Consider the following 23,581-nt stretch of genomic DNA (forward strand, 5'->3'; position numbering starts at 1 on the left):
CGAGCCCGGAGGTAGCGGCGGCACTCCGCGACGCCTGCGGGACAGCAGGACATGCTCAGTGCGGGCTCCGCCTCCGCCTGACCCGGATACAGACGGCGCTGCCTCCCGGCCGCGAGCGTGGAGCCGGCCCGGCGCCGCCGCAGCAGCAGCAGCAGCAGCAGCGGGAGCGGAGCGCCCCGGCCGTGCCATGGGATTGTGGTGACTGCCCGGCCCCGCCACCCGCCCGCCCCGCGGCCATGGCCCCCATGGGCATCCGCCTCTCGCCGCTCGGCATGGCCGTGTTCTGCCTGCTGGGGCTGGGCGTCCTCTACCACCTCTACTCCGGCTTCCTGGCCGGCCGCTTCGCCTTCTTCATGCTGAGCGAGCCGGCGGCCGGCGGGCCCGAGACGCCCCCTGGCTCTGCGCCCGGCGGCGCCGTGGACCTGCGGGAGCTGCTGGCCGTGTCCGTGCTGGCCGCCGTCAGGGGCGGGGAGGAGGTGAAGCGGGTCCGTGAGGGGAACGTCCTCAACGCCAAGGCCAAGGGGAAGACGCGGGAGGGGGCCGAGGAGCAGCTGACCACCGGCGACCTCCTCTCTAACCGCAGGATGTTCTACCTGCTGAAGGGCGCCTTCCCCGCCGTGCAGGTGGGTGCCAGGCGCCCTCCGTGGGGCGGGGGCTGCCGCGGGCCCGGCGCTGGGACCACGGTGCGGAGCCCCGGCGCCGGGCAGCTCCGCACCGCCGCCGCTCCCGTTGTACCGCGGCGGGAAGCGCTGCCCTCGATTGCGCTTTTCCTTCCCCTCCCGCTGAATTTGCGGCCGTGCCACCTCACGCTCGTGGCCGTGGGTGTTGGGTTGCAGGGGAAGCCAGGCGAGGTGAAACAGTATCAAACCCTACGGGCGTGGAGGGGTGGGGGGAACGCCGGATCTCGCCGTTGCGGTCCATGAGCTCTGTGGTTAAGGATAGAGGTACTTGCACAGTGCAAATTCCGGCTACGGTTGAGATGCAGAGATGAGGAATGCCACTGTTTTGGTAGTTACCCTTCCTGCCGGTTGTCCTTCGTGCCGGCAGTTTTGGGGAGAGCCAGGAGCGGGAGCAGCGCCTGAGAATTCGAGGCTTAGGAACATAGCGCTGCAGTAAGCGAGTGTTCAGCGCTTGTGGCTGCAGGACAGCAGATAAGCACAGCTGTGTCAATACTGTGGATCACTGCCTACCTGAACAAAATGAGTTTACTTTGCTTTCAAAGGTGTACACCCCTTCCTGCTCTCCGTCACTTCTGAAATCTGGGTCTACCTCTTAAGGTCGCACCCTAGCCTTTCAACTATACTTTGAGGATTCTGGGGGTTTGTTTGCATTGTTTCTGCTTTCACTTCAATCAATGGGAACTTCTGTCTTTCGATGTTAAATTCCTTAGCTTTTCACCGCCATTTGAAATGGATAGAAAGCCCTAAATTTGGATCTCAGAGGCGGTAGTTGCATGCTTCTGCTGGATGGGTTGAGAGAAAAAGTAGCTAAGTCTGGTTTTTGGTTATTGAGTTACTATTAGATTTTTGGTTGCTGTTTTGAAAGTTCCACAGAAAAATGTTTTTTTGTTTGTTGGCTTTTGGGGGGGAGAGGTGTTTGTTTTGGTGGGGTTTTAAAGTGTTGTAAAGAACTAACTGAATATGAAATCTAGAGGAAACAACAAATTGAGGAAACAACAAATTCTTCAATGTTTGAAATAAACTTGAGCTGTAGCTAATCTTCCTCTACAGAAAGATTATGCAGGTTCTATTTTGAAGATATCCTGGATTGAGAAGGCACCTTCACAGGCCCGGTGTTAAAGGAAGAAAAAGTGTTGACCCCTGTTCTCTTGAATTATTCAGTGCCCTCAGAGATCTTGGCTTTACAGCTTAGCTGACTTGAAACTTCTGCTTTCTCCCCTTTCACAGATGGAGGGACTTCATTAATCTACATGTAAGAGTTGTCTTACATGTGCTTCTAGAGATGGCTGGGATTCTGTCTGGGCTTGAAGAACACAGTGAATTGTGTATTGCCTGCTCTGTGGTCTCATGTAAACTCTGCTCTGGAGCCTGGGATTCTTAGCAGTGACGGTCTGACTTGTGCCTTTCTGGTAGAGGGTGTTAACTTTGAACATCTACTTTTAAAAAGCTTTGGTACTCCCTTTTTTTTTTCTCACAGGTGATGTCTGCTGCTGTTCTTTAAGAATAGATGGTACTTTTGAAAGTGTAGATATGTTCTCAAAGGCAATATAAAACTGAAAATGTGTGCATAGGTCTGTGGAACTGGAAAATACCAGGCATATGTCTTTTCCTTTTCCCCACTCCTTAGATTGACTGAGCTGGAGAACTGAGGCTGTCTAGGATGAGTGTACTTGACAAATTTTTCAGGTGATCTGGAGTTACTCAGTCTGACAGATGAGCTGTGGGATATTAAGTATTTTAAGAACATGATGGGGATAATAACAGTTTACCTCATGTAGTGTTTAAAAAATACCCACTAAGCTGTATATACACTGATAAGGCATTTTGTCTCTTAAAGTCTGTGATGAAGATGTATTCATAAACATCTGCCCAAACTAAAATAAAAGCTTTCTTCTCCTACTATATACATACTGTGTGTGCTTCTCAGGTGTGAAGGCAAGGTATTATCTCAATCTACTAATCCTTCAAGTGTAACTTCAGAGCAACCCATCTTAAACTGCAGCTCTTTCATAGAATAGACCTGCTGAGTTTTGGTGTGAATATAGGGGTTATAGAGGATTTTCTGAGGCAGTAAAAAATTGCACCATGTAAGAAATACCTTACTTTATATCTGTAGTCTTAGCCCCCTGTACAGAGTGACTCTAGAATAAAAGATGCTGCTGTAGTCAAATAAACCTCCTCTTCTCTCCTTTCTAGAGAAGATGATGCTAATAAAAGCTGTCAAACAAAAACTGCAATAATTCCAAGAGTAAGCTCATGCAAAATGTTGATTTTTTCACATCCTGAAGTTCTTGAGCTTAACAGGAGTACCTCAGTATTTAAAATGTCTCCAAATGCTGCAGCCAGGAAAAAGATGAACTAGCACAAAAACTAGGTGCTAAAATATGCCTTTAAAGCAAAGGAAGTTGAGTTGTTCAGCCTGGACAAGAGAAAGCTCCTGCAAGATGTTACAGCAGCCTTTCAGAACCTGAAGGGGAGAACTGGAGAGGAGCTTTGTACAAGGGCATGTGTTGACTGGGCAAGGGGGAATGGCTTTCAATTGAAAGAGGACAGGTTTAAATTGGACATTAGGACACAATTCTTTACTGTGGGAGTGCTGAAGCACTGGACCGGGTTGTCCAGAGAAGTTGTGGATGACCTGGAAATGTTCACGGTCAGGATAAGCCTTGAGCAACCTGGTTTAGTGGAAGAAATCCCAGCCCATGGCAGGGGGGTTGGAATGAGATCTGGAAAGTTCCTTCCAGCCCAAACAATTATAATTACTCTGTGATTCTCTAAGAATAACCGTGACTTTCCGGTGGTACAAAGTAACCAAGGGGAAAAGTCGTTCGACTGAAATAAACTTAAAGTCAGTGAGCAGCGTTGGATTCCCTGGTTTGTGCTGCTGGACATAAAAAGAGAAAGCATGCAAATGGTCTTTCTGAAGAAGATCTGAGTTTCTTAAAGTATGGTTATTAAGAGAAGATTGAAGAGTTAGGCTTCTCACTTGCAGAAGCTGAAATAAATCTGGGAAAAGTCTTATAATACAATGAGTTGGGATTTGTAAAAAAAGCCCTTTCAAAATCTGAGGGGAAAAAAATCCCACAGAAAGTATTTGCCTTTGTTCTCTTGAGTAAAGGTATTGTCTCTACAGAGGAAGAGGAACTCCACCGCTGACATCAACTGCTCTGTTTAATATAAATAGATGCATTTGCATCAGTTCAGACCTTTCAAGTCTGTGTTAGGTAAGACCAAAGAGGTGCAGCTCAATTGTGTTTTATCGCTGAGTAAATTTGGTTTAGATTTAGTGGTGGAGTTTTTATATCACTCAGAAATAGGCTTGAGAAGGATAAGAGACAAGGGGCAAGCCACTTACTGCTTCCTTGGGTATTACCCAGTGTTGTCTGATTGCACTCAACATCTGGCAGTAAATATTTTCATGTGTATTCCATGAAGCATCTTTGTACAGTTAATTTTAAAATATACTTAATGCCAAAACATATGCACTGCTTTCTCCTGGTGAAGTTCTCAACTGCAATTACAGGTTTGAGGTGTTACCACTACAATACATTGGCCTCATTTATTTGTCATGCTAACAAGTTAAAGCTCTGATCCAGCTGTAATAATTCCCTCTGCTGCTTTCATTTTTTATTTATTTTGTTTATCTTTTCTGGGTTTCTTCTTTCCTGGTTGGTTCTCCGTGCAGCCTTATTTATTCTTCTTCTGGCACAGTGGTGGGGTGATAAGGACTGGGATGGGAATTAGGTGAGGAGATTAAACAGATGCTTGATCCAGCCCTGCTGCTGGGGTGGGAATAGACTGGGGAGGCATTCTTTTGAAATTCAGTGATAGACTAGCCAGAAATGCTGATATGTTCTGTGAAGAAACAATCTAATAATACCAGGGTTTCAGCAGCATTACCTGCTGAAAGATCCCTCTCATTATCATGCCTTAGGGTCTTACTCTTTTAATGTGGCCTGTCCCGGGATCAATGTCAGGATCTTGATAACTGATTGTGTCCTGAGTAAAAATTAAAAATAAAAGTTATTTAAAAGAAAGGTTATTTAGGAGTAACCTGGTTCACTTCCCACTTCAGCCAATATCCAGCACATCTGAAGGAGCAGCCCTACTTGATCACAAAGGCAGGAATGATTGACAGACTGTTCCTTAAATTTGCAGTTTGACCAGATTACCTCTTGTCCTCTGACTGAAAAAGCCAATTTTAAAGTGACCCACACAATTCTGCTATTTCACTGCTGTGCTATACTGGAGTTGCTTTCACAGGATGCAGATTTCAGTCTTTGATCCGATTGTATTCTGCCCTACATTCTCATTTTGAGCTGTTTTGGCTTACTTTTGTTCTAGAGTTGCACCATCTATATCTTCTTTTCTAGTGTAAATACTGAATAGAGTTTCATCTTGTTTGCTCCCTTTTTTTAATATTGCAACTGTGGTGGAAATCGCAGTCTTCCTCTTTGAGCATCTTTTTATGAGTCTTGCCACTGTTCTGAATCCAAATGTTCTTATGTCTCTTTCCCAGTTAAGACTGAGGATAAATATCACATTTCAAGCTTATGCATGTATGATAATGCCAGCATCAGTGCTTGAAATGAAACTTTAAGAACATGTCAGTTTTACTTTTTCTTCTAAATTAATGTGACTTTTGAAGATTAATGGCTCCAAGCATTTTTTTTTTATCAGGCTATCTGAAGTACTATCTAGGTTTCAACTCACTGTTTATAGGCTTCTGACCACAGTGCCAACTACCGTACCTAAAAAACTGGAATTTCATATGAGATGGCAACCTCTGCAATTGATATGGATTCTGTGTGAAAGATAGATATGTTCAAGAGGTGGTTTTAAAAAAGAAAATACTACTTAAACTTCAGAGGTATTGCACTTTAGTGAGTAGGTTCATTAATTTGTCTTTTCATCTTGTGAGAATAGGCTCCTTGTATCTTAGGGCTTTTAATGAAATTTATGTTCTTCTGACCTGGATGATCCTTGCTACTGCCACTGGGTTTCTAAGTAAAACAAGAAGTGTTAATGTTAATCTGAAATCTCAGTAATAGATGTTGTCTGGAGATTAATCTCCTCACATGGGTTCCAAATGATGCCAGATGACTTATGCCCACTCTCTCTGCATAAAAATGAAGTTAAAGAGTGTAACTGTATGCTAATGAATTCTGTGATTATCTTTTCAGAGGCAATTACAAGTAGTTCATTTGGCTTGTTTGTACACTGTGGGTGTTTAATCTATCAGCTGAGCATCTGGAGAGTTGAATTTCTTAGTGCAGCCACTCACTAACAGTGGACGTTTTTTGGGTATTATCTATTTTATTGGTAGATTTCTAATTTGTCCTTATTTGGATGTTTTCTTAAAATGAAGTGTTGCAACTCTTGTGACAAGCAAGTTACCTCTTTCTCTTTGCTAGACTTGGGTTTGTATAGAACTATAATGGAGAATTTAGCCATCTACTGAAATCACTTGGTTTTGGTGAGCTAATGAGCAAGTGGTTTCTTTTCCTGGTCTAAAATTCTAGTTGTTTTTGCAGATTACTGGTGGAAACAGTGAATCCTGTGATCTGTGCTGATTCCCTCAACTCCACTTTTGTTGTTTTCACCAACCTCCATTCATTGCAAGTCCATAGAAGCAGAGTTGTCATTGGATATGTCTTTATCATTTATTAGATCCTGTTTGTTTCAGTCTGCTTCCTGCTGGCTTAATGGCCAAAGTTACCTAATGAGTTTTGATAAGCACTAATTGAACTACTTGACATTTAGGCTTGTCCAGATTCTTCTTTGCATGTTCTGTCATCTTGTTCCTGGATTAAGTGACTTCTTGTTACTGAAATGAAAGATGTAGTTGATGTTAGAGGAAAACCTCTGTCTGCCTTGCCTTAGGTGCCTTGAAAAAGGCACGTGTCCTTTTTCAGTGTCATGGTGTAATTATAGAAGTACTTGTTGTTTTCTGATTAAATGAATGTCATCGTGAGACTGGAGGGTTTTATACTTCTTATTATTTTATACATTTGTATTATTTTATACCTTACACATTTTTATACAAATGTGCTTTATGGTTTTAAACTTAATTTTTAAGTAAACTAACTAATTAGCTTTAAAGTTAGGACTTCAAACTTGCTGCTTCTAAACTTAATTACCTTTTAATAAGCTTTTTTTAGAAAACTTTGTGATTCAGCAAGGTCTTCTTTCTTTTCATAACAAAATCTGCCTTGCTAATATTCCATGTAAATTGAGCCTTTGCAAGAGGAACATTTTTGAAAGGCATGAAGATCACCTGTAAAAGCTTATTTTTTCTTTCTAATATGTTGTGATAATCTAAGGAGGAAAAGAACCTTTTCAAAAGCATGCATCTGGCTTTGAAAATGTCCATGTATTGAACAAAATCAGGGTGGTTTTTTTTTTTTTAACTATGCTGGTAAGGCTACTATTCAAATTTTTTAAAGCTTAAAGACATTTTAAATTTACAAAAAGAAGTGGTACTTTGATTTCCCAGTTTATATTCTTTGTGGAGTTAAGTAACATAAGTTTTCAAAAAGCAGCTTTCATTCATAGTGAAAACTGCTATTCACCATCCCCAAATTTGAAAGTTGGAAGGGAGGGATCATGAATGGTCCTGGATGCAGGTGAGCTAAGTCTTGGTGTGATCTTGGTGTGAATGCACATCCCTCCCTTTGTAACAGATTCTGCAGCGTTGTTTTGTAACCAGGGTAGGTTAGATATTTTCCTCAGATACTGGAAATAATGGTGCTTTGAGTGCTTTTTGCTCTCCTGTTGAGCATATTTATATGTCTTGACTTGTGGAGTGGGTATTTACATTCAGAGGTTTTGGCATCTGATTCCTTCACATGGTTTATGTATGTACAGATGCTGTGAGAAGCTGAGACAGCTTTCACCTCTGATACATTTGAGGAGAAAAACAGAAGCAGTGCCAATGCAGGTAAAGCAGTCTGTCTTGTAATGCAGTGAGTGTAGGGCTGCTCTTTGGTGCAGTGCAGCAGTGGTTGAAGGGATCTCCAAGTGGGGGAAATCCCAAAGTCTGCTGTTTCAACCACTCTCCTTTGAGCTGGGACATCTCTGTAGCACAGCCAGGTAAGAGCGATTCAATTAAAGTCCCATGCAGCTACCCAATAGGTCGTACCTTCAAAGGTGTGAAGTTGTGGGTATTGTGGAGTCATAAAATGACTTGTGTTGGAAGGGACCTTAGAGGTCATCTTGTTCCAACTACCCTGTCATGGGCAGCAATGCCTTCCACCAGACTAAGTTGCTCGAAGCCCCATCCAGTCTTGTTTTGAGCACTTTGAGGGATGAGACATCCACAACTTCGCTAGGCAACATGATCAGGTGCCTCACCACCCTCACAGTAAAGTTCTTCCTAAAATCTCTCTCTAAAAGCCAGATCTCTCCTCTTACTTTAAAACTACTCCCCCTTGTCCTATCCCTATCTGCCGATGCAAGAAGTTATTCTCCCTCTTTCTTTATAAACACCATTTAAGTGCTTAAGAGACCTTAAGGTTTCCCAGGAGCCTTCTCTCTCTTCCAGGCCAGCTCTCAGCCTGTCTTTGTAGGATAGGTGTTCACACCTCTCATCATCTCTGTGGCCCTTCTCTGGGCCCACTCTAACAAGTCCACATCGTTATTGTGCTGAGGACTCCATACCTGGTTGCAGCACTCCAGGTGGCGTCTCACCATGGCAGGGGAGAGGGGGAGAATCGCTTCCTTCCACCTGCTGGCCATGCTGCCTTTTTGATGCATCCCTGGAGGTAGTTGGCTGGCTGGGCTGTGAGCACACATCCGTGATAAACCCCAAGGTTGTCTCTGTCATCCTGCTCTCAGTGAGTTCCCCCAGTCTGTACTCTTTCCTGGGATTACCCCAAACCAGCTGAAGCATCTTGCACTTGTTAAACTTAATGAGGTTCTCATGAACCAACTCCTCAAGCTTGTCCGGGTCCCTCAGGACAGTCTCCCTTCCTTCTGCTGTGTTAAGTGCACAGCTTGGTTTCAACTCATCTGCAAACTTGCCGAGGGTCCATTTGATCTTACTGTTGTCATTGATAAAGATATAAAACAGCACTAGTCTCAAAGCGGAGCCTTGAGGGAGACCATCACTGGCGTACAAGTTGTTGACCTCAACTTCCTGTCTGTGTCCATCCATCCAATTCCTTATCTACTGAATAATCTTTAAATCTATGTCTTTCTGATTTGGAGATAATGATGTCATGTGGGCCTAGCAGAAGTCTAGATAGGTGACACTGGTTGGTCTTGGCACCCTTGTCAGCTGTTGCAGTCGCTCCATCTAGAAGGCCATCAGGTTGGACAGACATGAACATGAGCTCTTAGTGGTTGCTCTAGACATTAGTACAGAAGGTATATGTAATTATAAAGTATCTTCCACCATCCACAGAGGACATTTCTCAGTCACTCAGAAAGAAGATGTTGAAACTATTGGTTTATTGTTTGCAAATGTTCGCATTTACTTTTTTCTCTCCACTTTTTTCCTCCATCTCATGTCAGGTGGATACAGGTGGAAAAGTTGAGTCTTGGGCATGCATAATGCTTATCATCACTGGTGAAGTGGCTATGCAGGTCATGCAGCATCAGTGTACCAACAAAACAGAAAAACAGACACCTATTAATGTTTTACTAATGTTTTCATTTCATTTACTAATGCTTTTCATTTCCTTGGTCCCATTCAAATCAATAGACTTGTCCATTGAGTCATAGAATCATAGAATAATTTGGTTTGGAAGAGACCTTTAAAGGCTATCTAGCCCAACCTCTTTGCAATGAGCTGAGACATCTTCAACTCAATCAGGTTGCTCAGAGCCTCATCCAACCTGACCTGGAATACTTGAGGGAAAGGACATCTACTACCTCTCTGGGCAACCTGTTCCAATCTCTGCTTTTGAAAGGTAATACCTGGAATACTCTTATGTTCATATTCTGACTGGTAATCTGTAGGGGGGGTTGTTTTGGGGTTTTTTTGTTGTTGTTGTTGTATTTTTTTTAATGATTTTTTCTTTCAGTTTGAGTAGCTTAATTGGTATTTTTATAATACAGGTGTCATAGTATTTGTGTTCTTGTTTTATTTTCTAATGAAACAGCACTAAGATTTGGATTTCAGAGGATGTAATTTTCCAATGGGGTTATTGATGCTCTCAGGAATAAAATGCTGTGCTACTTCATATTATTTGCATATTAAAATGTAAAATGATTATTGAGCTCATAAAATGAGAATTATAAAGGGAAGGAGAGGAAGTACTAAATTAAAAAAAAAAAATAACATGCCACCAAACACTTTCTAAGAAAAGCATTGCATTTTCATGTACTGATGTCTGGTTTGAAGTATTTGAACAGAAGCTTCTATTTTGGAGGAGGGAGGGGGTGTTTGCTTATATTTTTTCACTTTTTCACCTTTAATGGGTGAATTCAAAGGCAAAACTCCAGTTGTGTTCCACTCTTTCAGACCAGGAGAAAGCCTGAAGTTGTGTGCCGTACCAGGGACAGCTAGCTAGTATTCAGGCAGGTTTTTTGGGTGATGAGCTGCCATAAAGACAGCAGGAAGTGCTGGTAGGGACTAAACCAGCGCAGGACAAAGAGTCTCTGTGAGGTTCCCTGAAGTGGTCAGGACTGTTGGCTGTCCAGAGCACTGCATTTATCCAGACAAGTTTGTGGTATGCTGGAGTTGCTTCCTGTGTTCCTGGGCAGATCTGTGTTCCAGTCACCAGTGTGCCAGACAGGAGTGTGCTCTGTGCAGAGGTTTACAAAGGCTGGAAACACCTGGGTGCTTTGGAAGGCACACTGTGGACTGATCCTAGTGTTGGTATTGGACCTCTGCTGCTGGCTCCCATGAGCAGCATTCCTCATTTGTTATGGAGTTCCTGCACCTTACAGGCTGGTTTTGGGGAAGCACTGTACTGGTGAGATGCAGCCAGACTGCCTTATTTATGAAATAATGGTTTTGAGCTTTTTGGGTTTTTTTTTACTTTTCAGCAATATTCCATGCACTGATTTACCTATATTTTATTAAACCTCTGTGTTTGATCCAGTTCCTTGTGAGAATGGCTTTTGCTTCAAGCATAACTGGGGAAGATTGCCAAAATGTAGTTAACCTTCATGTCAGTGCTCAGCTTCCAGAACTTCCCCAGATGGACTTCTACACCTTACAGCTGTTAGGCAATTAACCCCAGAGCATCTTGCTGAAATAAGGTCTAGTTCCTGAAATATTTGGCCTTGTGATTGTCTTTATACCATAGCTACTCCTAATTTATGAGTGAGGATTTGGGATTGCAGTGAACTGCATATCCATATCGCTTGAGAAGAGTGATGTTTAAAGTGTAAGGTTGTGGCCTCTGGAAGCTGCCAGCAAATGAGAATGACAAATAAGAACATGGAATTAACACAGAGGCATGTTTTCCAGGTATAGTCTCCTTCATTAACAAAAAAAAACAAAACAAAAAACAGGAGGAATGAAAGAAGTTTTAAGGGTTGATGAGCCCCTCTCAGGCAAGTATTCAGCCAAAGCTAAAGAGTAAATGGTCATATGAATGGAAGAATGAATGAACCACTTGAGGTTTTGGTTTTGGTTTTTTTTTTTTTTTCTTTCTCCAGATGTCTATGCAACCTTATCACTATTTCCCCAGGGGTTTTTTGTTGTTTTTGGTTTTTGGTTTTTTTGTTTGTTTGGTTTGGTTTTTTTTCCTCATGCAATAATCATGTCTGTCGAGCGAGGCTCCTCACGTTATGGCATTATAAATACTGCAGTGTCACAGTCACTGGTACAGAATCTGAACTAGTAGGCAGTGTTTCTCTGAAAACAGTATCTTTCAGATAGTTTCAGTCTTTGCATTCTAGTGTACTGTAACAACAGGTTTAACAAGATATTCCTCCTTCTGAGCATTGGTTCCAACCCCTTAACTTCTTGGAGGCCCCTTTCTTCTATTGAGGAAATGGTTTTTTTATGATGGTATGTCATGTGCTGTAGTGGAACTTAGGAACTGCCCAGGGGCTATGTTGAGACTGCCAAGTCTGTGGAACTACTCATCTTGACTTTGCAGAACTGTTTGTTTTCCCTAGGGGAAAATGCAATCATCAGGTTTATTGTATAGTGACAGGTGTTTAATTTGTAAATGTCACGGCCACTTCAAGAGCTCCATGTTTGACATATAATGCTTCAAATACTGTTTTTATGTGAGAAGACAGCTATGATGTATGGCTGGAGTTGCTGCAGTTCTGCTTCCTTTTTCTTTTTGAGCTGTCTTGGAGAAAATGGCCCTTAACTCTTGGCTAATACCTTGTTACAGTTGAGATGTGTGTGATGCCTTTTCTTGTTATGATGTGAGTTATGTAAAAATCCTGCTCATATAAGGTCTGTCACGCTCAAATGATAGCTCCTTCATTTTCATTGTCTTTCCATGTCACTTACCTACAGCTTCTGGGACAACTGCATCTCTGATCATCCAAAAATATTGTGCTACTGCAGTAACAAGGACGTTGTGTTGGGTTTTGCAGAATGTTATTCCATTCAGCAGATCGGTGCTGTGTGCTTCTGTACCGGGCTCTGCTTGATGTCCTGAAATGCCCTCTGCTGTGGAGTAACGTTCATTAAGCTGGGCAGCAGGTGACAACAGGCTTAAATGTGACTTTTGACTGCCGTTAAAAAATGCTCTTCACAGGCCATCTTAGGACCTTACCCCAACCTGCCCTAAAAATGGGTATGGGATGTTACTTAACTTGTTTGTGAAATAAATTTGTCTGACAGTTGTGTTGTGGTTAAATTTAATTGAGTCGCTTAAATTTCTAGTTGTAACTCAATGCCTACAGCAGAAATATATATACTAAGATTTCTTCCAATTTCATCCAAGTCATGCACAGTCTGCATAATATCTGGTGATAGTATATCTCTACATTTCCATGTGCTTCTACTGGTCTGTATAAATTGAATTTTAGACCTCCTGCTGTCTGAGTACTGTATGATTCTCCAGAGTCAAATGTTCTGCCTGTAGTACTTGAATCAACTGCATTTAAATATTGATTTAAAAAAATCTGATTCATACTGTGGGAACATTCAGTAGGGAGAGCTTGCAGCCAAAACAACAGTGTCCAGCTGGTGTGGTTCACACCACAAATTCAGGACTGTGGTTTTCCATTGCTTGTCACATGATCATAATAGCCTGTGAGTTGCTGAAAAAACTACTTAATTCCTGCATTTGAGGTGAAGGAAGAAAGAGAAAATGTGAGCAAACCTGTAATTTTCCCAAGTGCCGCAGTTACTGTATCTGATATGTTAATGTAACTGCTTTTGTTGTCTCACCACAGATAAATTCTGAGGAGCGTGTTGATACAGCTGATCAGGAGACAGTCTCCTGGGATCGCAGTATTCCTGAAGAAATAAAGCAAAAAATACAGCCTAAAGAGGTGCCAGCAGAAAGTGTCACTGTCTGGATCGATCCCTTAGATGCTACACAAGAATACACAGGTAGCTGATTCTTGTTGACAAATCATTTGTGTAATTCTGATGTTTGTCTTTTAAACTGGAGACAAAATAGTAAGTATTTAACAGGACATATCTTGTTAAAGTGTCTTATGTCAAAGCTAATGTGATTTAATTGAACAAATTACATAATGAAATCTCTGTAGTTCTCAAATTACAGCATTTACTTTTATATATTCCAACTCTGAAATTATTTTGGTATCCTTGCAACTAAGTAATTGCTGTAATAAATGCTAACTGTCAATTATGGATTGTACTGGAATTACATGTTTCTTTATTTCAGTCATTACTGTGGCAACTCTTAAGTATCTTAGATGTTTGGTTTTGTTTATTGAAAGGGAATACTAAGTAAATATACTATTTAACTTGATACAAGGAAATTTTTGTTGTCATTTTTCAAAAAAACATGTAGAATTGAGCCTGGCCCCTTTGCAAATATTTTAGGATGTCACATAAACAGTTCAAGGCAAACCAGCTAAAATTCTAGAAAGTAACAAAACCGGGAATTTTTTTGTGACTATTTCACTGTTACAGTTATGCTTTCCAGGGGATGATTTTTGCTTTTTAATTACCATTTTTGAACCACTAGAGGATAGGAGATGAAGCAGAGAAGGGAGAATGCAGGGGCACAGATTTCCATGAAAACGTGTGTTGCATAATCCACAGCTGATAGCATTAGATTTGGTAGGAGTATAGGTTACATCTACTGAACAGGAAAAATTGCTGGAAAGCTGAAAAGTTTTCAAAGTCTTTTGAAAACTGAAAGGTTATTTGAAGATACATCAAAGTTACATAACTGCAAGAGGCAGAATGTAAACTAGTCTTCAGAGAATAATCTGAATAATCTCCTGTCTGTTTTCCTTTTGTGTTCTTGGCATCTGATTGTAAACTTGCTCCCTTTCTTGTTTTGCCCGCAGAGGATCTTCGACAGTATGTCACGACAATGGTTTGTGTGGCTGTAAATGGTAAACCAGTAATAGGTGTGATACACAAGCCCTTCTCATCATACACAGGTACCTTCATGCCTTCACATATTTCCATCATTTTCAGTCATAGTATTAATTAAAATTTGGTGTTTGGGAAAACATCTTGTAGGTATAAATGAGAAAATAGTACCAGCAGCAATAGGTTGCTTCAGCAGACCACTCAATTAGAGCTTTAGATGTGTTCTGTGCTATAAAACCACAAAGGAAAATGCCACCCTTGTTTAAAATAAAAATGATGCATTTAGAACAAACTAGCTGAAAATACTTTTAAGAGCTAAGATCCCTTCAATTAGAGTGCTTATATCAAATAAAGAAAACAAGTTAAAGCTACAAATACTGAGCAGTTTTATGTGTTCTTTTATCTTTAGCAAAAAAGAGTACTTTGCTCATTTAGCAGAGTAACTTGGGTCTGTGATAATGTACCTAGGAGCTCCTGTTTATTTGGTGTGAATAAAAAAAAAATTGAATAAAGATCTTAATGGCAACTGCATGTAACAGGCAAGACTGTCTAGTATAGTCTTATTGATTATCTAACATGTTTTTAATGCCATAGCTGTGAAGTCATTAATTTTTTAGTATTAATGATGTATCAGCAAGCATTGCTGCAAGTTTGACAATTTGCATGCACTTCTGAAGGCCTCAGACTAGTTTAAGTATTCGTGTCTTACTGTGTATTTAAAACAGGAATTTCTGTTTACATTTTCCCTTAGGCAATACTGACCTCTAGAGTTCTGAAGTTTTGCAGTAGCTCTGGCACAAAAACTAAGTCTGAATAAATGCATCTTGTATTTGTTGTCCTTTTTTTGGCTCACTGAACACTCAACATTTTGTGCTAAGTATATTGCTGTCTATAAATATGAATTTAATTAGCAGTCACTTAAGTATGTGCTAAATTCCAATATGCGTCAAGAATCTTGGAGATTTTGGAACATATTTTTTTAGGTGTCAATACCTATCTGAAGAAATAGGTTTTTAGCATTGTAATGTTGAAAATTTATTTCCTTTGATAATAGTGAAGTGTGCAATGTTCAGACGTGAATCATGAGATGCAATGAATTCTGTCATTCTGTGTGACAAGTATTCATTTTCCAAGCTGGAAATATTGATATGTTTTGAGACAAATTGTTCCTAATACTACCACACAAATACAAAGCAATAAAGGGCAGCCAGTATTGTTATTACACAGAGCTCAGTCTGTTGCCAAACAATCTGGCCCTGTACTGAGATGAACTAAGTAAATGTCAAATTAATGGTTGGGGGATGCCACCTACCAAGCTTGGCTTTGAAGTTCATGATAAAACAAGTGGGAAGTTGTGGATTCTAAATTCAGTTCTCTGAAACACAACATCAAATATTTTTCTTTGTAGCACTATCCTTCTGAGCTATTTCCTTCTTTAGCATTACTCTCCTTCTGAACAAAATTACTCCATAGCATTTTTGGTATCTGCTTTAAAGGGTAGTGGGGCTTTTTGGTCTTACATAAAAACATTGTCTGAGGAAATATTGGATGTATTTCTGACTAGGAGCCATCCTTCTAACTTTGGTAGCTTTCCAATTGCAAATTCTAAATATTAACTACTTGGGATTTTTCCCCTTTATTCTGTTTTTTGGAAGTATTACTCAAGAACAGTCAGGCTTGGGATAATGCCATATGCACCAATGTGTGTGTGGCCTCTTTCTCTTCCCTTGTGTGCATATGTGGCTATGCACCCCATCCTCTGTCAGCTCTTTCTCTTTTACAGTATTGAGAGATACAAAGTCTGAGGTATCAATTACATATTATTAAATAAGTACCCTTTTATCCTCACACTTAACAGAGATTGTCTTTTGTAAATCTTAGCAGAATTTTTGTTTCTCTTGTAGCTTGGGCGATGGTGGATGGTGGGTCAAATGTAAAAGCTCGTTCCTCCTACAACGAGAAGACTCCAAGGATTATTGTGTCCCGCTCCCATGCAGGAAAAGTTGAGCAGGTTGCACGGCAGACATTTGGAAATAAAACTGTGATAATCCCCGCTGGTGGAGCAGGTTTGGTTCTTTAAGCATCCTATCCATTTTACTGCTTCAGAACATTTTAATGGTGTAGCTGTTACTAGACAAAAGGATGTACCGTGGTGTCTTCTCTTTTTCCTCTTGCCTTTTGATCTTCACATCACTGAAAGCAAACCCTTGACAATAGGGACACATTTTTTCCTGTATTTAGGAACCTACATGCAGACTTGGTTCAGATTTCAGGCTGTTCACAAGTCACTATGTTACTGAATCTAAGGCTGGGCCAGCAATGTTGTTGTGGTCCTTTCATTGAAACACACTGATGTATGCTCATGGAAGGCACTGGTGCCTCAGTGGGAGAAAAAGGGTTGTGTGACCACAGGCACAATCATGGAAGAGAATCTGTTGCTTGTTAGTTAGCTGTTAGAATGGCTGATTTTAAAAAAATTAAGAAAAAGGCCATTACCAAAGTTTGGTACTGTTTATTGCATTAATGTCAAAAGAGAAAATTAGTATCACTAAAGTCCATTTTTATCTGCCTCCTACTCAATTTAAAGAAGTTTTAGAATACTTTTTATTTATGCGATGTCTTCGTGCATGTTACTAGTAAAACATGAATGGGGGGCACTAGTGTGAACAAGAGTAGTTTTAAAGTCTCAGAAAAGCCATGCAAAATTTTATTTTTACAGAAATGTATATTTCTGTGTCTTTAATGTGAAAAGCCAGAGCTGCCTTACAGATTGTTTAGTCAAGAAGGTCTTGCATTGCTTCTTGGTAATGCAATTACCAAGAAGGTGAAAGTGTAACTGATTCTATCTGGTCTTGTCCAGGACTTGACTCTGTTTAAGAAAATGAAGAAATGGACAGATTAATGAAACAAGTATATTGGTCAAAGAGTTGAAAAATTGAAAAGAAAATCCATAAAAGAATGGATACTGTTTTGAGCAATTGCTTTGTACTGCATAATGAATAATAAAGGGGAATGCCCTGGGCTGATTTGCTTATTAAAGAGTGGTGTATACATTTTCTTTCTATTGTAAAGGCAGGGAGAAAAAGATAGCATGATATAGGGATTGAAAAATGGTATTGTTCTTTTAATGTGTTTCTGCAGGAAAGCTTGGTTTATTTTTTTTCTTTTTACCTCTACCCATTTCTTCTAGGTTATAAAGTGTTGGCCCTCCTTGATGTGCCTGAAAAGAATCAAGAAGAAGCTGACGTGTATATCCATGTCACCTACATTAAGAAGTGGGACATATGTGCTGGAAATGCAGTGTTGAGAGCTTTGGGTGGCCATATGACTACCCTGACTGGAGAAGAAATTAGTTACACTGGCTCAGATGGCAATGAAGGAGGACTTATAGCCAGTATCAACATGAACCATAAGGCACTAATTGAAAAACTTCCAGATCTGGAAAAAACATCACACAAATAAGCATGACGGATGAAGTACAAGTTGTGCTTTTGTAGCCTTCAGATGCTCTGTCTGAAGAAGCAGGTGTGAAAACCTGCTGGAAAAGATGCACGGCAAAGCAAAGCAGTTTGGTGTGGGCTTGGGGACTGTATCTTGCATTGGGTTTTGTCAGTGGTGGTATTTAAAAAGAATAAAATAATAATAATAATAATTGGAAGTAGGAAGGGGATTGATGGTCTCACACATCAATTTCCATGTTTTATTTTTTTCAGACTGTTTTCATGCAGTTCTTATACTCAAGGTGCATTTACCATATATATTGGTAAACATAGGTGAACTAAAGAAAAATCAATTTTTTTTGTAAAATATCCTAAGTATTTCTCACAGAAACTTCTTGAAACCCTTTACATCTTACTGTAGTTTTAGCAATTCCATAATAAATTAGGTAGGGAAAAAAGCTTGATTTGTGTAGGCATCTGATAACTGTAAACAGTTTATCAGGAATCATGACCTCATATTTTGTATCCCCTGAATGGAAAGCACAAGAAGGTTGATTCAAATCTATATGCAGCAACAGTTTATCTTCGATGGTGTGGCACTCTCTGCTTTTTAAGAGAAAAAAAAAGAAATGTTCTGTACTGTTTTGACTTCTTTCCTGAAGATGTAAACCAGTTTTAGTTCAGGTGGGTTGTGAATATCAGTGTTTTATTAATCAGTGTAATTATTTCCTTATACATTTTTAAAAGAAGGCAACATTTCCTTGTATAGTTTTTTAGAAGTTACTTCTTGTCCTTGATTTCTGCAAGCAATGTTGAAGATGCATGCTAGATTTTTCTCTAATATAGGGCTTGTTCATCATGTGGTGTTTGTGCCTATAGAAGCAGCCTCTTCCTTCAGTACCTGTTATTTTGTTTGTTTGGGTTTTCTTTCCATTGGACAGAGTCATAGGGAATGAATTTTACAGAAATAGTAGGTTGACTGGTTATTTCCATTTCCAGCACAAGATATAAACCAGCACTTTTTATACAACTCCAGGAATAAATATCTTTGTCTTTTTAGCTTGCAGCACACTCTTCCTGCAGAAAGCTCTTCAGCCATTCCAATCAGCTTGTGATTTGTGGTAATTTACAGACAGAGGAGAGACCATTTGAACTTGAATCTGCTTAAACAAGATTGAAGAACATGTTGCACTTGAAGTACAGCAGAGTCTACAAAACTTTACTTAAAAATGTTCTTTTCAGTCCAGTACATACAGAACAGAATGCAGGTCCTTTGATATCAAATGCCAATTTGATATCAAATTTTCTAAAATATGTGGACTTCTATCTTCAAACATGTAACCATCTGCATTGTTGTTCTCTACATACCCCTGAAAGGTTTCAGAAGGTTAAAATGTACAAATTATTTGAATTATCAGAAAATAAGCTGCCCATTTATCCCCAAATATCCTTAAATTCTTAGTTACTATAGATGGTTTCTGTTCAAAGTTTGTTCACTATAGGCTTAGGCTGCTTGATCCAAACCCTCAATTTTTTAATTTTAACTTCTTTCATATTGTTAATGAGAACTACTGTTCTGATTAGAAAGAGGTTTTTCTCCTTAGGTCAGTAGTGGAGAATGTTTAGATACTGCTTTCCACTTCTAGCTGAAGTTCACATTTCCAAAAGACCTCCCAGTTGTTGCATAACTACAGATACAGACTTCTGTTTCTTAAACTTACTGGGGAAGGAGACTGAAGCTTAGTCCTATGAGCCTTTTGGTACTGGTAGTTTTTGGAGATCTTCTTTTCCAACACAGACGCTATTGCTGCTCTTTGAAAATAACTTTTACACAGCAGATAATACACAAAGCAGTTTTACTTTTAGTTTTTAAATTTAAGAAACTGCTATATGCTATGACAAATAAGTGATCATGCCCTTTTTAAAAAGGATCTGATCTATCTCAAAAAGTTATTGAGCTTCCAAACTTCAGTGAAGAATAAAAAAAAATTATCAAGATTTTAACATTTTACAAGAAGATTGCAACTTTTTAAGGCTGACTTAAATGTCTTAGAGCCTAATTTAATTTTTAAAACGTTGTTTGTATGTTTATTTGTTAAAGAGCATGGATTAAAATTTAAGTATGAGAAATAGCCATAGTTAGCCTAGTATAAAAACCTGATTGCATCACAGAGATCAAATGCACAATATTTAATTAGGCAATTAAGATAAAATCTGTGGCAAGCTGGGGTTTTAGAATCAGCCTGAAATCCTATGTCAACATTATTGCTAAAAATGAGACTGCTTTTATTTTGGGGAATGCTTCTATCACTTCCTTGCATAAGCTGTGATCAGGCTTCCTGTATGGGAAATGAAAAATGTTATGTAATGTACAAGGGCTTACTTGTATCTTAGTTGAAGGCATAGACCAATGAGCAAAAGTATTTGCCTAAGTTATTTTTTCCTAGGAAAACAAAGTAACTTAGGAGAGACCCTCCTTTCCTTCCTCCCACATGCTGGCTAAAATGCCTAGCCTTCCATTAGGAAGACATGTGCTTGTTTAGACACATTAATATCCTGAATTGCTTTGTTGCAATGGATTACAGTGTTCAGTACCTTTCACAGGGGACCATTATTGGCCTAATCTCACTCCTGGTGAAACTGAGGAAGAGATGAGAGAGTGGTGCCCAGTAAATTACTTGTAGTAGAGCCTGAGCTCGTGGAACTTTCCCACACTTGAGGGCTAAGGTAGTGCTTGTGGTCTCCCAGTGTAATTTAAAGAGTAGCTACATTGGTGTGAGAATAGGTGAGCAGCTGGTGAATATCAGTTTCAGATGTCATTTTGCAATAAATGTAACTGTTACACAGTCCAGCAAGTATTCACACGTGCTTGCTTAGTGCACGCATCCCAGTGCGCTTTGTATAGTGTTAACACTCAGTGTGTCATTTCTTTGGCTGTGTTTACACTCCATTCTGAAATGGTCTGCTCAGATTCTGGCTTAAATATTTGTTTGGTCTCATCAGTGTGGATGTGATTTAACCTTATGCCCAGAGGGTGGGAAATCATACCATACCCACATCTCACTGCTGGGCTACAGCAGTCTTCTTTACATTTTAGCCTTTTCCACACAAAGCTGTTTTTAGGGATGCTACTTAAAACAACTGCATGTTGTAGGTGGGTCCTACAAAAGTATATATTTTTTTAAAATCTTAATTTAAAAAGAAAAATCATAGTAGCATTCTAGCTCCAAATAAGGGAAGTAAGAGGATGTATTATTTTAGCATTGGTTTTCCAATGGTGGCTATTTTGAGTGGCTATTATGATTAAGGTGGTTGTAAGTGAAATTATTCTAAAGCTGTATGTATTTTCTCTTTTTCATTCTTCTAAAAAGAGTGTATGATAGCATAGATAATATCTGGTACTGTACCAAGAGTCCTAGCTTTCATTCTTTGAATGAATGTTTTCTAAATAAATGGACACAGAAATAAATGGGTTGAATATTGTATTTAACTGGTTTTGAGATTAACATGTTTGCCAGACTTTTACAGATGGATTTAAGAGCTGTTTGTTCTGATCTACAGAGCATCTTATGATAATGAAAATACTTAGCAGATATGGCATATTTGGATAGGGAGTTAACCATATAGGTGAAACTCTAAATCAACTAGTGATATTGTTCCGTACATTTATTTCATGGTTGTTACAGGGGACAGATTTTCTAATTGGTTTCAGGTGTGAGAAAAGTTTTGTTTTTTTTTTTACTGGCCAATGGCTTGAGCCCAGAAGTGGGGAGGGGAGTCAGTACTGGGGTTCATCTCTGGTTTTTTGATTATAAATAAGTGTATTCCAGTGTCTTTGTAGCATCCTGTTATCTGTTCGGGTGGTATAACAGTAGTGCAGTATTGTATACTCCTGATTTAATGTCTAAAACAAGGAGTCCACATCTCTCAAGAATTATGCAGTGAGAAGTTGCCAAGTGTCATTCTGGGCCTCTGCTGTGTTATGCCAGCAGAGAAAGGCTGCTTCGTTGTCTCCTGGATGTCATTCCAGTAGCAGTTTCTCTCACAGAAAACCATTTTTTCTAGGCTACTGTCTCCCACCAGTATGCCCAACCTCTTCATAGATCTGTTTTCTGAAGTAAACTAGGGCAGTGGAAAGAAGCAGATGACTGTGCTGAAGAAGTTGCAACAGAGGACAATTACTTTTGTTTCCTTATTTTTAAACTGCATTGATTGTTTCATGTCTCTTGTCTTTCAGGGGTTAGATAATGATACAGATAAGATTCAATGAACCACAGATAAATGCCTGTGGGATTTTAAGCCCAGGCAGGAGGAGGGCAGGAAGGACTGCCTCTACACAAGGATGGTTTTCAGTCAGGCCACTCATGCTGAGCTCTTCTTCAGTGCTTTAGTGGTTTAGGCCCTTTCACAGAAACAATTACAGATTTGACTTGGCCAAAATATCACCAATAGTCTTGTCTTCTAATCTGTTGTCCTTAGTGATAGAACTGCACTATATCTGCTTCACTGTAATGTAACTCACTGAGACAAGAGTGGTAACTCTCAGGACTCAATTGCTTGACTTGTGAACCACAGCTTCTTTATGGCAGCTTTTGCAATGATGTCCTAGTACTTTCTGTGAGTGTCTTCCCACCCCAAAAGCAGGTCATGCACCCACGATTCATACTGAGAAGCTGTTGGAGCCTTCTATGTTATGGTTTTGAGGTGCCACAGCAGCTCTTTCAGCTCTTCTGTGGTAAGTGCTCATCCAGTTTCCATTTGAGGCTCTCTCTGGAGCCAGTAAATAGTGGCTACTTTTCCCTCTTTGCTCTTCTTCTCTTCCCTTCTGATCCTTTCCTAACTGATGTGCTCAAAAAAATGAGAGATCAAAGGTGAAGACAGTCCAGTGTGAGAGGACCCCAGCAGTCAACTATCCAATTTATCCTGGAAGTGGTAATGTTTGGGACTAAGGTCTAAGGTAGTGACTACCAGAACTGCAATACTTGCCAACAAAATAATGGGAATGTGGAGAGGTTCATGCAATTAGGGGTACTGAACCATACCAAAAAGATGCAGGTGGACTAAGGAGAAGTTAAAAACCCAAAAAGATGAAGAAAATGGTTTTTCAGTATAATGTTGCAAGCATTTTGGCATTTGTGGCCCCCTGGGTGCAGGGCTTCATTGCTTATGAAAGAGGCTGCATTGGCCCTCTGTGAAAGACCTGATTTTGTTGAATTCAATAGCAGTATTCCCACTGAACTCAAGTTGTGAGCAGCACCAAGCCAGATAAAACAGGAACAGTAAATTAAGCTAAATTCTGAAAAGCTCAACCTCTGTCAATAGAGCAAGCAATCTGGGGTTTGTTCAAGTTGCTTCTTAGCAGCTTCAGCCTACATTTGGAAACATCATCCCAGTGTCTGAGTCTAAGTCTTTCAGGGTTTTTTAATGGTCTACAACTGATAGAGCCCACTTTTAGGTAACATTATTTTCTAGCCCAGTTGTTCCTTATTTGCAATTAACATTTCATGTTTTCTCTCTGAAGGATCAGCAACACTCCAGCATTTTTACTGTTGTCCCACCAAATTGTATTAGCATTTTCCAATTGTGTGCCAAATTGAAATAACAATTCTATAAATAAATTCTCTGAAAATACCATTCTGTGAGGGTGTTTTTCCATGTTCTAGGGGGTATTTATCGTTTCTTGGTGCTCCAGATAATTTTTTTTTTCCAGTAATGCATGTCATGTGCTGTATCAATCATGTGTGTGAGACTTCCTGCCTGAGGAGTTACTGATAAATCCAGCCAAGTTTATGATAAATACAGTTCAAGATCTTGACTGGTTTTGTTTTCATACTTATGTTGCTGTGAAAGCTGGTCAGTTTGTAAAAGTGAGTGCTTAGAAATCCTCCAGATAGTATTGCTCTTTGGATCTGGAGAAGTTTTTTTTCAAACATCATTTCCACATCTCTTCCTAATTATGTTATGCCATTCTGCCTGAGTCTCGTTTCCATGAGAATAGTAGTAGCAGGGTAGTAACTGCACAA

At 39.9% G+C, this 23,581-nt stretch overlaps 1 protein-coding gene across 1 annotated transcript; it reads left to right on the forward strand.

Annotated features, from left to right (window-relative positions):
- Positions 1 to 108: 108 nt before the first annotated feature.
- On the forward strand, positions 109 to 23,192 carry BPNT2 (3'(2'), 5'-bisphosphate nucleotidase 2). Its single transcript, XM_005517140.3, has 5 exons — positions 109 to 623; positions 12,999 to 13,158; positions 14,091 to 14,186; positions 16,023 to 16,184; positions 17,309 to 23,192. Exons 1-5 carry the CDS (start codon positions 237 to 239, stop codon positions 17,578 to 17,580), a joined length of 1,077 nt encoding a protein of 358 aa, XP_005517197.1. The 5' UTR covers positions 109 to 236; the 3' UTR covers positions 17,581 to 23,192.
- The last annotated feature ends 389 nt before the right edge of the window (positions 23,193 to 23,581 follow it).

The sequence above is a fragment of the Pseudopodoces humilis genome, chromosome 1 (assembly GCF_049639895.1).
Source record: "Pseudopodoces humilis isolate 2021_Gansu_Grassland_sample_001 chromosome 1, ASM4963989v1, whole genome shotgun sequence".
Lineage (NCBI taxonomy): Eukaryota > Metazoa > Chordata > Aves > Passeriformes > Paridae > Pseudopodoces > Pseudopodoces humilis.